Source organism: Neopelma chrysocephalum, unplaced genomic scaffold (genome assembly GCF_003984885.1).
Source record: "Neopelma chrysocephalum unplaced genomic scaffold, ASM398488v2 Primary Assembly neopelma1_25, whole genome shotgun sequence".
Classification (NCBI taxonomy): domain Eukaryota; kingdom Metazoa; phylum Chordata; class Aves; order Passeriformes; family Pipridae; genus Neopelma; species Neopelma chrysocephalum.
In genome coordinates this window covers 39,000,042-39,014,294 of record NW_020897694.1, presented here as the reverse complement: position 1 = coordinate 39,014,294, position 14,253 = coordinate 39,000,042, and the positions used below count along the sequence as shown (strand labels likewise).

At 38.4% G+C, this 14,253-nt stretch overlaps 1 protein-coding gene across 2 annotated transcripts; it reads right to left on the bottom strand.

The window, feature by feature from the left end:
• Positions 1-1,393: 1,393 nt before the first annotated feature.
• LOC113963650 (sulfotransferase 1C1-like) lies at positions 1,394-7,670 on the bottom strand. 2 transcript variants are annotated; one of them, XM_027674994.1, is made up of 9 exons: positions 7,510-7,670; positions 7,152-7,230; positions 6,618-6,675; positions 4,721-4,858; positions 4,038-4,135; positions 3,589-3,715; positions 2,253-2,347; positions 1,861-2,041; positions 1,394-1,717 (listed from the first exon to the last, which is right to left on the bottom strand). In XM_027674994.1, the coding sequence occupies exons 3-9, from the start codon at positions 6,661-6,663 to the stop codon at positions 1,605-1,607; spliced, it is 798 nt and encodes a 265-aa protein (XP_027530795.1). In that variant the 5' UTR covers positions 6,664-6,675; positions 7,152-7,230; positions 7,510-7,670; the 3' UTR covers positions 1,394-1,604. The 2 variants fall into 2 exon arrangements, with proteins under 2 accessions (XP_027530795.1, XP_027530794.1); XM_027674993.1 differs by having other exon boundaries at positions 6,498-6,675; positions 7,510-7,668.
• Positions 7,671-14,253: the final 6,583 nt, after the last annotated feature.

Here is a 14,253-nt window from a genome sequence, read left to right as displayed (position 1 = left end):
ATCTCTAAGAGAGCAGGCAACGCCTCTTCCTCATGCTGGCAGTAGTGAGATAGTAAATCAAGTTAATCATAAACAAAAACCAAAAAAGTAGCAGAAAGATTCTCAGGCTGGTAGTTAGCCTTGCTGTGATGAACAGCAGTGCCTCTAACAGGTAATTTTTTTCTCATGTAGTCATTTTAAAGAGACATCCTTTGTGGGCAGGAATCTGTTGACCTAAAGGTTTTAAAAAAAAAAGTAAAATTTGTGCTAATGTATTAAATGTGTGTTTCTGGTTTCAGTGATTCCTTCATTTTTAGGGGAAACTCAGTGGACAGGGAACTGCCAATGTAACTTCCACATTTAACATGAAGCCTTTCGTTTGTTTTCAAACTTGATGCAAGATTATTGCTGCCCTTTAGAGGACTGCATTTATTTTAGATATTTGGATTAAGTAGGTTGCCTGAAATGGATTGTGCATGTTGACATGGGCCAAAGAGAAAATATCCCCAGCAAGCATTTTTTGTGTTAAACTAGGCTAAACTAGACTGAATGAGACTAAGAGAATATTTTCATTCAGATTCTGTAGTCTACATTGTGTTTCCTCTGACATTCAGAGCACAAACCCAGTTAAGCAGGAACTGTTTTTGTGTGCCAAGCTTAATGGTGGCACTTTAAAACCAAAAGTGGATTGGTAACAGTTGCCTATAATTATCTGGGTTATGAATTGCTTTAGTTAATTTTGCACAAGCTCAAAGCATGGCTATAGTGGGGGTACTAATGCTAAAGCAGAACTGGTTTTTATTTCCTAATATCAACTGGGTCCTATTGCAACTAAGAGCCCTCAATGGGATGTTTATATATTTGATTAAGAGTGGAGTAAAGGAGGAGGAAATAACATGATACAACAGTGAAGATGGAGATGGTATATGCAGCACTGACTCTTGACCTGGTTTGTGCCAACTTTCAGAATTCTCTGAATGTTAGCAGAAGAATATGATACCCAGTTGAGAAGGCAAATGTGAGAAAAGCTTCTTCTCTTAATGCAGTAAGGACTACTGTCTCTACAGCTGGATTGTAAATAAATGCCTCTATGTAGCCCTTTAGCAAATTTGATCAAAGGAAGTAAGGGGTGTTCAGTGTTTTTGGAAACGTTGCTTTCATCTCAACAGCATTTATGATGTCCACCTTAAAATGAGAGAAAAGGAAATTTATTCTACTTTATGCTGTTCTGTTGCTGTCTTTATAAGTGATCACCTTTAAATTTGTTTGTTGTTATTTGTTGATTAATGTTTGTACAATCTGTTGCGCTCTTTTGACACCCTTTTTTCCTATTGGTTCCTAGTTTCTGTTAGAGTTTGATTTGAAAATGCCAGCAATTTCAGCTGCAGTTTTACAAAGACAGAAGTTCAAAGTATGTGTGAAATATTTGTATTAATGCTGAAAGTTACTGTGGGAGGAATGAATGAGAAGAATCCAGTGGAATTATTTTTTTCAGGGAGACTTAAACTTTGGCATAAGCAGCGGGGAGTGAAGAGAGGTGGAAATCCTAGGGACACTGGCATTTTGTGAAGGCAAAATATATGACATGGAAAAGGCTGAAGATCATTAATTCCCATTGCAAATAATCACAGTTCCATGCGAAAAACAAGAGAGGTATCAGACATTTTCCTCTTATAATCTTCATCAAATTTCTCATTCTGTGCAACAGTGAAATGATTCTTCCAGTCTGCAACAGCCCCTAAGAAAGAGCAAAGCAAAAAAAGAAAAATGATTAATTTACCAGTATTTCCTGAAGCCAATTATCCACAATTGTACTTCAAGGTTTATTTCAAAACAGAATGACAATCAAAAAGAGTTGATTTAAGTAATAAAATTCAGTACCTTTTCTCATGAATGGGGAAATGGAGTGATCCATTATTCCCTGAAAGTCTTTAGTGTAGTTTGCCATGGGATTTTCCTTCATTACCTCAAATGAGGTGTCATGGACTATCTTGTTTAGAACCTCCTGACTCAAGTCCTTCTCCAGGAACTTTGCAATCTTCTGAATTTCTTGCTTTGGATTCTGCAGAGACAATGACATGGGATAAGATATAGAGCCAGGAAAAGAAAAGAAGTCAAACATACTGTTAAAGCTGCAATTCTCAAACTGAAAAGATCAGATTGTCGTAAGGTTTACTGATACAGCTGGCATTATAATACAAAACTAGCTTGTAGGCAGTATCTACTAGACTTCTGGATTTCAGAGCTTTATAAACATGCATTCAGCCTTTTACCTCCTTCATATCTTCATAGAAGAGGTAGAGAATACGGTGCTTATCTTTGGCCTTCCACCATCCTTTTACGTGGTCATACCAGGAACCCCAGAGCACTGAAAAAGAAGTAACATTGACAGCAGCTATAAATGCCCTAACTGTCTTTAACACATATGGTATTCATGGTTCCCTTATGACCAATGCCTGGGAATTTACCATCTGGTTTTAAATTACTGTGGCCATGGCTGCTGTGCTCTCACAGCATTTGTGCTATTAATCCCTGTGGTGTATGGATGCTCAAAGCAGGATGCATGTGTAACTTTAGAGGGCAACAAATGCAGATTCTTACTCCTGAATGAAAAATCCAGGCTGTCTTTGCAGTCGGTGGAAAGAAACAGACATTTCCAGTGATTCGTCTCATCAGCTGGACAAGGCTGGTCTTGACTGACCCTGCTTTGAGCAGGGGTTTGGACCAGATGGACACTGAAAGTGCCTTCCAGCTTGTATTATTCTGTAATTCTAACTGGTTTAAATATTTGATATTCTATCAGAAGTGCCTGTTTCTCTCCAGCAAGTATCAAGATGATTAGCTAGGACAGAGGTAGCTAATCAGTCTTCTAGATGTCTGTACTGGAACAGATGGCTCCCAAGCTGAGCTGGTCAAACACCAGACACAAGGTCTTCTTTAGACATGAAACTCTCATGCTGGTCCAGACAGTGTTATTTCTAGGCCTACATGGTGGCAAAAATATTAAGGACCTAAGGAAGCTTTAATGACCCAAACTGTAAACTGCCACCCACCTGACCAGGTTTTCTTTCTTGGATATTCTGTGATATGGGCATCTCTTTTAGAAAAGGAAGAATCAGCTTCTGGGGTTGCTTGCCCTTAGTAAGATAACTGTCTTTTTTTCATATGCCCTATTTCTAGATGGATTAATTTATGTAAAAATACTTCCGTATCTAAAATTCCCACTGCACATTTCTAACAAAATTAACCCTTAGTTTCTTGTATATCATGTTAGAAGAAACCCAGTTTAACCGCTGTTCCTTTTCAGCTGTCTTCTTTTAAAGTCAGAGAGAAGAGATTAAGCCTGAAAATCATCATATAGGTTTCTGAAAGATCACAGAATAAAGAGTAGTGGTTGGGTGGTTTTTTCCCCAAATGGGAGATAGATTTAATAATCCTTTAGGTACTAATAAAAACCTATGAATGAAGATAAATTATGACTGAAACATCTTCAGTAGTTATCATTCTGCAGAGTGAAATCAGCACTAGATATCAATAGCTGAAATAAATCATTGCAATGCATTTTTAAAATGAACAAAATCTCTTATACAACTGATTGCAGTTCATCACCTTGTCCAGTCATGAATTTCTCCACGAACTCCTCCCAGGTTCCTGGCTCAGGCATAGCCTTGTTCATTCTGTGGAAATGGTAGTATGACACCAGATTGTCTTTTGCATTTCTTGCCACATAGATTATCTTTATTGATATGAAAAGAGAGAGAGAGAAAAAAATTAACTTGCACATGGTTATAAAGATATTGAGCATATCCTAAAGTTTTGTCTTGGACCCTGATGACAGTGTTTTAGGAGATATTGCTTTGAAGCTACCATTTTCTAAAATCCAGCTCAGGTAACTTAGTAATGACTTCTTTAGATTTTCACAGACTTTGCACATTAAAGAGAAGATATCTGTGGGGACCTTTAGGTTTCATGAACATTCTGGAAAATGTATTCTGTCCTGGTTTATGTCACTGTCTTTGCCCATGAAGTAGAGTTGAGTCCAACCTTCTTGGCCTTACCTTACAGTTTTGTTCCCAGAAGGAGGGAGGCACCAGCTGCACAGGCAGATGAGTTTTTATTGTTCTTGGAGATGGCATGGCATTAGCTAACTCTACACCTGTGGGATATTTAATTATGAGATGTGAGTTGTTTTCTAAATTGCACTAGCACTTCTTTGTTATTCTTATACATGTGATTTTGACCATGACTTTTAGCAGTACACCTTGCACTGATCATTCATCTCCAAAGCAATTACATAACAGTGTAACATAAGCAACATTACATAAGCATCTTCAGTGTTTCTAGGGAAGTTTTTCCCTATATATTCAAGTTAAAAGGGGAAATACTGGTTCATATCTTCTTCTTGCTTTCTTGGGCCCACATCTAACTCCTGCATTCTGAGGGATAATGATGAATGCTGATTTATATTTACCCAACCAAAGATTTTCCTTTGCAATATTTAGTGATCTCCTCCCACTTGTACAGGTAAGAAATTTTTGTTCCTTTCTAGAATACAGGAACATGACTGGCTGACTAGCATGTAAAGAGAAACTAGGGGAACGACAGTGGATTTTCAGTAGCTATGAATCTAGTTCAGTAACAAAGCAAGTGGGATCTTTCTCAGGAAACTTACAGCATCAGCACCAAGTGCTTGTTTTGTTTCATTTTGTCTAAAATACAAACCTGTTTGTATAATATTCACCTGAGTAACGTGCAGATGGAGGCTCTGCAATAAACCACTCAAGGAAAGGATGGCGTTTGTAAGTCGTTTCACGTCTACACTTCTCAGTATCTCCATTGTGTTGAATCATATCCACTATCTCCTGTGTCCATGTGGTACCTGAAAGTGTCAGGTGTTTAGATATTTCCCTCCAGGATAGCCAGAAGTCTCTTCTACTAGGGAACTGAGAGCCAGAAGGATGGACTCTGCATTAAAGGAGGAAGGAATAGCACAGAAGATAATGGACAAAGTGGAAAGAGAGGATAATGGGGGAAAAATGCCTAATTAGGAATACGAAGGTAATTCCTAAAGCAGAGTTTCAGGGGTTCCATTTTACAACAGGCTTCTTCATGCCAAAAGAAATAGCCCCCAACCCTACAGCAGTACTGAAAAAAGCTCTGGGATAAACTCACTATTATTTGAAGATTGTATTATTTGCAGAGAGGAATGAAACTGCCTCATTCCAATTTTCATACCTCACAAAAATTCAGGTATTTCAATTTTTGTTTTTATTCTAAATTTGAGTGAAAAAATGTAATACCTGAACTTCAAGTGAGTAAAAATTTCATACAGTTTGAAAATATAAAACAGTGGCAGTATTTGCAAAGTTTCCATTTGAACCACTTTAATGAAGATCAGTACATAACACTTCATCTGCCTGAGCAACTGCAAAATCTTGTGTTACAGCATTGTGTATCTCATGCCTCTTTTCTTTTATAGCTGTGATCACTGTGTTAACCACATCTCCTCTGAGCTACTGTGACAGGTCAGCTAGAGAATAGGCTAAGGTATAACTTGGAAAGCAATGTGGCCAGGAAATTCAGCTGTTGAGATGCTTGAATTGTGCATCTCAGGCAAATATGACATAATGTCAAATGGACTCCCAACTTTATTTTCAGTTCAATGACTAATTCATACTGGCTAAAATAACATGGTTTTGTTTTCAGTATGCAGACAGTAAATTAAAAGCTTTCAGGTTCTACAAAACTAATGGTGGGGGATTTTTGGTGTTTTTTCCCCTGCTGAAAAACAAACCCACCCTTAAATATTGTTGTTAATTCTAGTAATTATTTTTTTATGATCATTAAATGTTCTTATATCTGTTCCTGAATTTCCTGAACTGTACATGTTTTTATTCATGCGGGATTAATATTGATGCTTGTTATTCATTGTTTTTCTGTGTAGTAAGTATAAAGGGTCTGATGAAGGGGAGCAGTAGTGGCCAGCCACTGAATAAAATGCCAGATAACTAATATTAATGGTGGGTATTTAATTTTATTGGCTGAAATTATTAAGTGAATTCGGTTATTTCCTTAAAATAATTAATCCATTTTCAGAAACCACAGCTGGTTTACACACCAAGTAATTCCCCAAATATTATTCATTCCATAGTCATTTCAGTCAGTTTCTATTACTTCTTAGTAATGATGACTTTTTTCTAGGCATTGTTAAATCATTACATATTGGTGGAAAACGTCCATTGTTGTCATTAATATAAATGTATGTAATCTCAATTAAAGGAAACATTTAAGTATAGGTCATTTGACTTTGGCCATCTGTACTTCAGTAGTAACAGATTGTTGTTATTTCTGCCAAAGAAGTCAGAAGTTACTAGTCACAGGTGACAAGGCTTCATGTCTTTAAAATGTGTCTGGTTTGGAATTATACAAATATCAGTCACAATAGAAAAAAATAGTTTTCAATGTCAACAATAAGCATTATCCCAAACTTTTCTATTCTCTTTCCTACACACACCAACCTGCTTTTGCATAGGTTGCAATGAGCACATCGTCAGGTCTGGCTTTGAACTTCTGTACTTGATCCCATGTGATGCCTATTGGTTTTGTGAGGGGAATACCTTCCACGTCAGCTAACTCACTTCGGGGAATTGTGTCTTTCAGACTCAAATCTTTCATTTTATCCATGACTATTGAGCACTGCATGAAGAAAGAAAGGCTTGGAATTAACATGGTTGATCTGAAAAAAACCCTAAATTTACTCATCTATTTTTGAGGTTTCTCTTATTGACTGAATTCCATGTCCTCTGATTTCTTTGGGCATGATTTGGCCTATCTGGATTCATATATAGACTCCTTAAAGCTGGATCTCATTTTCAGAAATGCTTGGTACATTACTGATAGTTCTCCGTGTCCCTAAAAATCACTGTGTTTACTCAGATAGAAAAAGATTAAAAAGCCATTATTCCCATACCAAACATATTTATGTAAAATTGAGACTGTAGATATGAAGCCTTTGAAAGGCAAGAAAAAGAGGTGTGATTCAAAAGAAAGCAGAGCATAACATTTGGCAATGAAATCAGCCTACGGGACCCAACCCTTCCTCCGCAGAGAAAATAAACAGAAATTCCTACTAACACCCTTTGTGCTTCATACTCACGAAAATATTTGCATACCTTTTCTGTCTTTCGTTCCTGGATCTTTTCACTCCCGAAATTCTCTGCCGTATTTTGAAGTTTACTGCATATAAATAACCTGAAATAAATAGATCATTAACTAAAGGTTGTTAGGCTTTAATTACTTAAATCAATCTGTTTTACAGTAACTAGTTATTGATCTTTGGATTTCTCTTAAGGAGGCCCCTTCTTAGCCATAACTTTCAGAGCTCCAAATCTGGTCAGAGGAAAGCTCTGCTTAAGGGGAGGCTATAGAACTAATCTCAATTAAAAATATCGGCCAGAAAAGAGAAAAGACATTTCCATCCTAACCGCAAACATTGCTAGACTATTTCCTTTCATTTTCTTGTTTACTCACAGCAATTTCACACAGATTCAGTTGAGCAAAGCAAGATGTTTGATTCGTGGCTGGGCAACGACTCAAAAAATTAAAAAAAAAAAAAGGAAGAAATTTGGCAGAGAATTTTTTCTGCTTAAATGTCTTCAGTCCTTGGCTGTATGGATAACTACACAGCAAGTTAGATCTTCAGGTACAAGTAGGACAAAGGCTTGGGTGGGTGGAGATTCCATTCTTCCTATCAGTGTGAGGAGAGTGAAGGAGGAAGTACAGCAGCAGCCAATAGCTGAGCAGTTTTTCTGGAGTGAAATCCTTTTTTGTGAAATCCTTTCTAATCCTGTGAAAGAAAAATACTTTGAATTCTCATCTAAAGTATGATGCATTACTGGCAATAACATTAAGTGTTCGTCAGTAGCTCCAGCAAGATTATTTTGTCTCTGTCATTGTCAACAGTCTTGGAATAATTAATTTTTTTCCTAATATCTAATCTAAATTGCAAAGGTCACATATGCACAAGCAAAGGAAAAAAATCCCAAAAGATTTTATTCTCTACTTCCCACCAGCAGGCGATGTCCAGCCACTGCCCAGGAAGCAGGAGTTCAGCCCACATAGTAGTTGCTTTATGTAAGCCTACTGCACTCATACTTACTAGCACTGTGAGGGCTTTTAAGGGGAAACAATCTCCATCTTGTGGATGTGGCATTCACAACTTCTCTGGACAATCTGTTCTATCCAGTGTCTCACCATCCTCACAGTAAAGAATTTCTTCCTAACAGTGTAAACCTAATGTAAACCTACTCTCTTTCAGTTGGAAACCATTCCCCCTTGTCCTGCCACTACATGCCCTTGTAAGAAGTCCCTCTCCATGTTTCTTGTAGGCTCCCTTCAGGTACTGGAAGGCCACAATTAGGTCACCTCAAAGCCTTCTCTTCTCCAGGTTGAACAATCCCAATTCTCTCAGTCTTTCCTTACAGGAAAAGTGCTCCATCTCTCCATCTTTGTGGCCCTCCTCTGGACTTGCTCCAACAGGCTGATATCCTTCCTGTCCTGGAGCCCCCAGAGCTGGAAACAGTACTTCTGGTGAGGTCTCACCAGAGCAGAGGGGCAGGTTGACCTCACTTGATCTGTTGGCTGCACTGCTTTTGATGCAGCCCAGAATACAGTTGGTTTTCTGGGCTGCAAGTGCACATTGCCAGCTCATCTCCTGCCTCTCATCCACCAGCACCCCCAAATCCTTCTGGGCAGGGTTGGTCTTGATCTGTTCATCCCCCAACCTGTATTGATACTGGGAGTTTCCCTGGCCCAGGTGCAGCACCTTGCACTTGGTCCTGTTAAACCTCATGAGATTCCAATGGGGCCACTTCTTGAGCCTGTCCGGGTCCCTCTGGATGGCATCCTGTCTTTCAAGTGTGACAACTACACCACTCAGCTTGGTACCATCTGCAGACTTGCTGAGGGTGCACTCGATCTCTTTGTCTGTGTCATTAATGAAGATATTAAATAACATTTATCCCAGTACAGACCCCTTGCCACTGCTGTCCGTCAGGATTCTGAGCCATTGTCACTACCCTCTGGATCAGACCATCCAACAAATTTCTTTACCAACAGTCCACCCACCAAATCCATCTCTCTCCAATTTAGAGAGAAGGATGTTGTGGGGGACTATGTCAAAGGCTTTACAGAAATCCAGATAAATATTGTCTGTAACACTTCCCTTGTCCCCTGACGTATTCACTCCATCATAGAAGGCCACTAGGTTTGATCAGGCAGGACTTACCCTGTATGAAGCTGTGCTGCCTGTCCTGAATCACCTCTCTGTCTTCCATGTGCCTTAGCAATGCTTCTAGGAGGGTCTGTTCCATGGTCTTTCCAGGCACAGAGGTGAGGCTGACAGGTCAGTAGTTCCCAGGGTCCTCCTTTCTAAGCTTTTTTAAAGATGGGTACAATTTTTCCTTTTTTTCCAGTCACCTGGGACTTCATGTGACTGCCATGACCTTTCAAATATCATGGAGAGTGGGTTGGCAACTACATCAGCCAAGGAGATTTTACTCTCTACTTCCCATCAACAGGTGATGTCCGGCCACTTCCCAGGAAGCAGGGCTTCAGCACACATAGTGTGATTGTTCAAAAGGTAAATGTTGTATATCATGATTGCCCCTTCTTCGTTCTCCTTCCTCTTAGCTTTTATTACTGAGAAAGTGTCTTGTGGTATGAAATATGCCTTTGGTCTTTGGTCAACCACTTGATCTTTTTCTGGCTCTGACATCAGGTTTTTCTTCTGAAGGATGACACCACCAGAGAATATATGGTTAAGGTTTAATATTTCTTCTTTCTACTTTCAAGTTCTGTCATGGGAAGATTTGCCATTTTTCTCTCTGTGTTAAACCCGTGCTGGTTCTATTTGTTTTTCTCATACCTGCACCTGGCAGTTCATTTGCTGGTTTGTAGTGTTATTCATCACCCTTTCAGTTATGCAACCATGTTGATAATGCAGTAATCCGCAAAGCATATCAGCTGGTATGAACAAAGAAAACCCAAGAACTGCTTATTGAGTGACTCTTTTATTGCAGCTGTGAACCTCAGTAGCCTTTGAACAGTGCACTCTGACAGATAAGATACAGTGAGGTCAAAACCCACAGGGAGATGAGAATTAAACTCACTGGCCCAGGAACTGGATTTCTGGTCTGAGATTATCATTTACAGGGCTACTTTAAAAAAAGACCAGGCACTCTCTGCAGAAAGCTTCCTCCAGGTTTCCATTAACCTTTTCCTGAGTGCAAGCTGCTGGCAGGTATTTCCTCATGTAAAACACACCTTGTTTATTTAATTTTATTTTATTATTTTATTTGATTTTAGCTTTGCTGTGTTTTGTTACTTGCACAGGATCAGGGATGAAGGTTACAAATCCAACATCAGTATCAAGCCCTATGATATGATTTTAAGTCTGATTTTCATCAGATTTTGCCTATATTTACCTGTCTTGATAATATAGAATACTATGTCTTATAAATTAAACTCTATATTAAAATCTATATCTGATACATTTGAGTGATTTTTTTTTCCCTTGTTATGCTTAATGTTTGTATTACATTTCTTTAAAACTCTAGTCTCCCTCTGCTGGACAAAACACAGCCTTTATTCCAAAAGATGTTAAAATATTTTGAATTTAGCATTACATTTTAAAGCTATTGAAATCCTTAGATACTAACCTGTATTCTTCATTCAGAAAAATGCGTACTTTGGAGAAATGAAAAGGCACTCTGGAAAGACCTAGGTTTCACTTTGAATTTTAAAGCTGCATTCATCTCTTTGTGACTGATTTAAGCTTGACCTGACTATGAGTCGGTGAGCAACCTTAAGCAGCAAAAGCTTTTTGTGCTGTGAGATGCATCTGGAGTTATCACAAACCATGTCCTGTCATAGACTCATGGCTGTTACAGCCCATATGCTGTTGAGAACAATCCTGCAGGTATCTGTAATTTAGGAACAGTACTACCAATCTTGTGATGGTTATTTAATGAATGTCTGGGTTGCAGCCAGGTACAGGGGAGATAATTGTCACAGATATACTTATGTAATAGCAAAGTAAGTACTAAGGAAATGTTAAGTGTAAACATGGAATGAAAAGTCCTAAGGATTTAAATCAGCGAGACATTTAAGCACAGTCTCTATCAGTAAAGCACTTACGTTCCATTACCATCACACTCGAGAAATTTCTTTGCTTTAAGTATCCTCACTCCAGCAGAGTTTCCTACTAGAGGAAGTGCTGGACCCCCCAGTGTGTATAACTCTGACCAGCTCTGTATGTATTGGGGTCACATTCATATTAATATATAATCTTGTTATTGTGGGCATGCGTAGTCGGGTAAATAAGTTTAATTGGAATCCTGCAGCTTTTTCTAAATACTTTTCCCAGGAAAATATGCATATAAAGTGCTGCAGTGTCACCCTATCAGTGGCATTGCATGCTTTTGGCATTGTTTCTGGAAATTCTTTTGTAGAAATAAAAGGTCAGGTATTCACTATGCAGAATAACATAACACGTTCCCACTTGTAGATGAGATTTGGTTTAGAGCCATGGGAAGGAAAACAGAAATTTTTAATAAACATTTACAGAGCTTGATGCCCTTTGTATATAATAAATGATGGAGTGTACTTTAAAACATTAATTCACATGACAATACCTGATTCAGTTGGCTACAGACTCCTCTTTGCTAGCAAGCTCGGTGTGGACAATACTAATGCAGGCAGCATTACTTGACAGAGATGAGGTAGAAGCTGTTCATGTTCTCAAGCTTAAACTTGAACATCAGTGTGACAAAAGTCTACCTTAGAGAACTTGGGAGCACTGCTTAGTTCATGCTGATGAGCAACCAGAGGTGAAGACAGATGTGGACTAAGAGCAAATGTAACTGAAGAGCCTGTAGATTGCAGGTGAAGGGTATGTGTCCAAGTTTTCAGGCATGCATGAATTGAAGAACAAGTGCTAACTGAGTACCTATGGTCCTTTTCCTCAGAGCACCACTAAGTTGAAATGTAATTTGTTTTTTCCATCCTTTCCTATCACCCTGCAACTGCCAAATTACAGCAGGAAAGAAATGCTTTTTAAGATATGCACTGCAAAAATAATACATGTTGTCCACAGCTCTGTGTTGATTCCTTTGTATCAACAGATGACCCTTATTCTTAAAGCTGGATCCAAGATTCTAGTTCTCCTAAACAGAGTAAGTTGTCATGTGTTGCATTTAAGGATCCACATGCAAGCTTCATACCACAGTAATAGTGGTGGTTTTTTTAGCAACTGTCTTGATGAACTGATGTGAAAATATTTCCATTCAAGCCAAACATCTGCTTTGTAGCACAGCTTCTTGTGGATACCTCCACTTGCATTAAGTGAAGTTATTCAACAGGCTATTTGCATGATCTCTTTATTGACCCTTCTTTACAGATGTGATCAAAACTTCTTTGAAGGGGACCGTGTAAACTGACATAAATTCATATCTGTCCTCTTTCAATTGACATTTCTTTCTGAGGCTCCAATTTGACCATTTAGTGAGTATTTGAACCTCAGCAGCAGAGCAAAATGCCTGTAAGCCTGGGAAAATGTATTTGCTCTTAAGACTCTATATACACCTATACATCTTCTATACCCTTTAGACAAGGATGTGATTGAGACAAAATAGCTTCACTGCCTTGGATTTACTATTTCATGTGGATCCCTTGGGGCTACTGGCAACTGCAGCCTGCCTCTGAGGCTATATGAAAATAAGAAGGTAGGTTAGAGCAAAACACAACCAGACTTGCACAATTATTTTTTGCAATTATTTCCTGAGAAGAAACATGCACTTCTTCGTTACAGCTGAAGCCTAGAGACTGAAAATTTAATTCTTGGCAATACTGGTGGTATAGCAGGATGCTCAAGTGCTACCCTGTAATACCTTAAGCACTAAAACATCTTGACCTTTCATCTGGAACAATTAAAGGGAGTTTTGTTTAAGTGGCACATCTGCTGTTCAAACTGAGACTTCATTGCATGAAGACTGCCTTTCCCAGTTCAGAAGCCATTTGCTTATCCAACCTAATTATTACTCCAGTTTCGTTTTTACAAACATCTGTTTGTAGACAGGAAAATCCCTCTGGATGTGAAGCTTCAGAAAGCAGCTTCAGAAATTTTCGTGTTGTGTTGAGCTCGTGATCATTAACCAAATTCCTCTCTGAAAGCCTCTGTAAGCCCAATAATCTTACTTCTTCAGCCTAGTGCTGCTTGGTTCTGGGAAATCCTTATATGACTACTTCATTACTTAAAGAAAGGAATACAGATGCTGCAAACAAGAAAAATTCAAATGTATATTCTATCATTGTTTTCAGTACCATAAGTCTTTGTGTCACAATTCTTATTAGGTAGCAGAAAGAACATTATATATTAAATACTTGAGCTATATGTTGAATACTTGAGCTACAAGAAACTCTTACCAATAAGGCTTATAAAAATTTCTCTCTTGGCAGTGTCTGTCATTTTGCGTGGTTGTAAAAAGACCTTACTCAGTTAAACACAGTGCAGTCAAGGAAGGCAAAGCTGTAAAAATTATTAGTAGGTTTTCTGGTGAGTATAAAATTTAAATTGTTACCACCAACATTTTATGAAAAACATTAATTACCAACATAAAATCTGACACTCTTCAAAAGTAAAGAAGTCTATATGTCTCACTTGCCTGTGTCTTTTGATCCAGGAAGCCAGCTTTAATTTAGAGTGGTGGATCCTTAATGGTTGACATTTTAAAGGTATTTTATGTATTTATTTTGAAAAGTCTGTTCACATTTTCAATCACAAAGACATTTGTGTGGTTGAAAATTCACAGAACTTAAGTTGAAAGAGATTGAAATCTGCACCCCTTCCCAGTCCTGTCACAAAAGAGCACTTCAAAATCTGCGGATGAGTACCAGGTTGAGGTTGTCTGCTGTGAGACACTGGATTATTATATTAATTATTGGCTCGGATCAACTCAAGTGTGTGTGTGTGGAGAAGGGATACGTCAAATTTCACTGAGGTGAGGCAATGCTCTATCCCGTACCTCAGTCCCTGCTAGTTTCCTGAGGCATGCGCTAAGTCCATGCTTTGAGGAATGCTTTATTTTGGTTGAATGTTACCCTTTAAACTTTTGCCAAGTATTCTTATTTCTTAAAGTTTTCTAGTAAAGTACCTCCTGACAAAACGCTTGCAGCTTCTCCTTTGTGCTCTCTCTTAAGGTGTCAAAAGAACCGAGG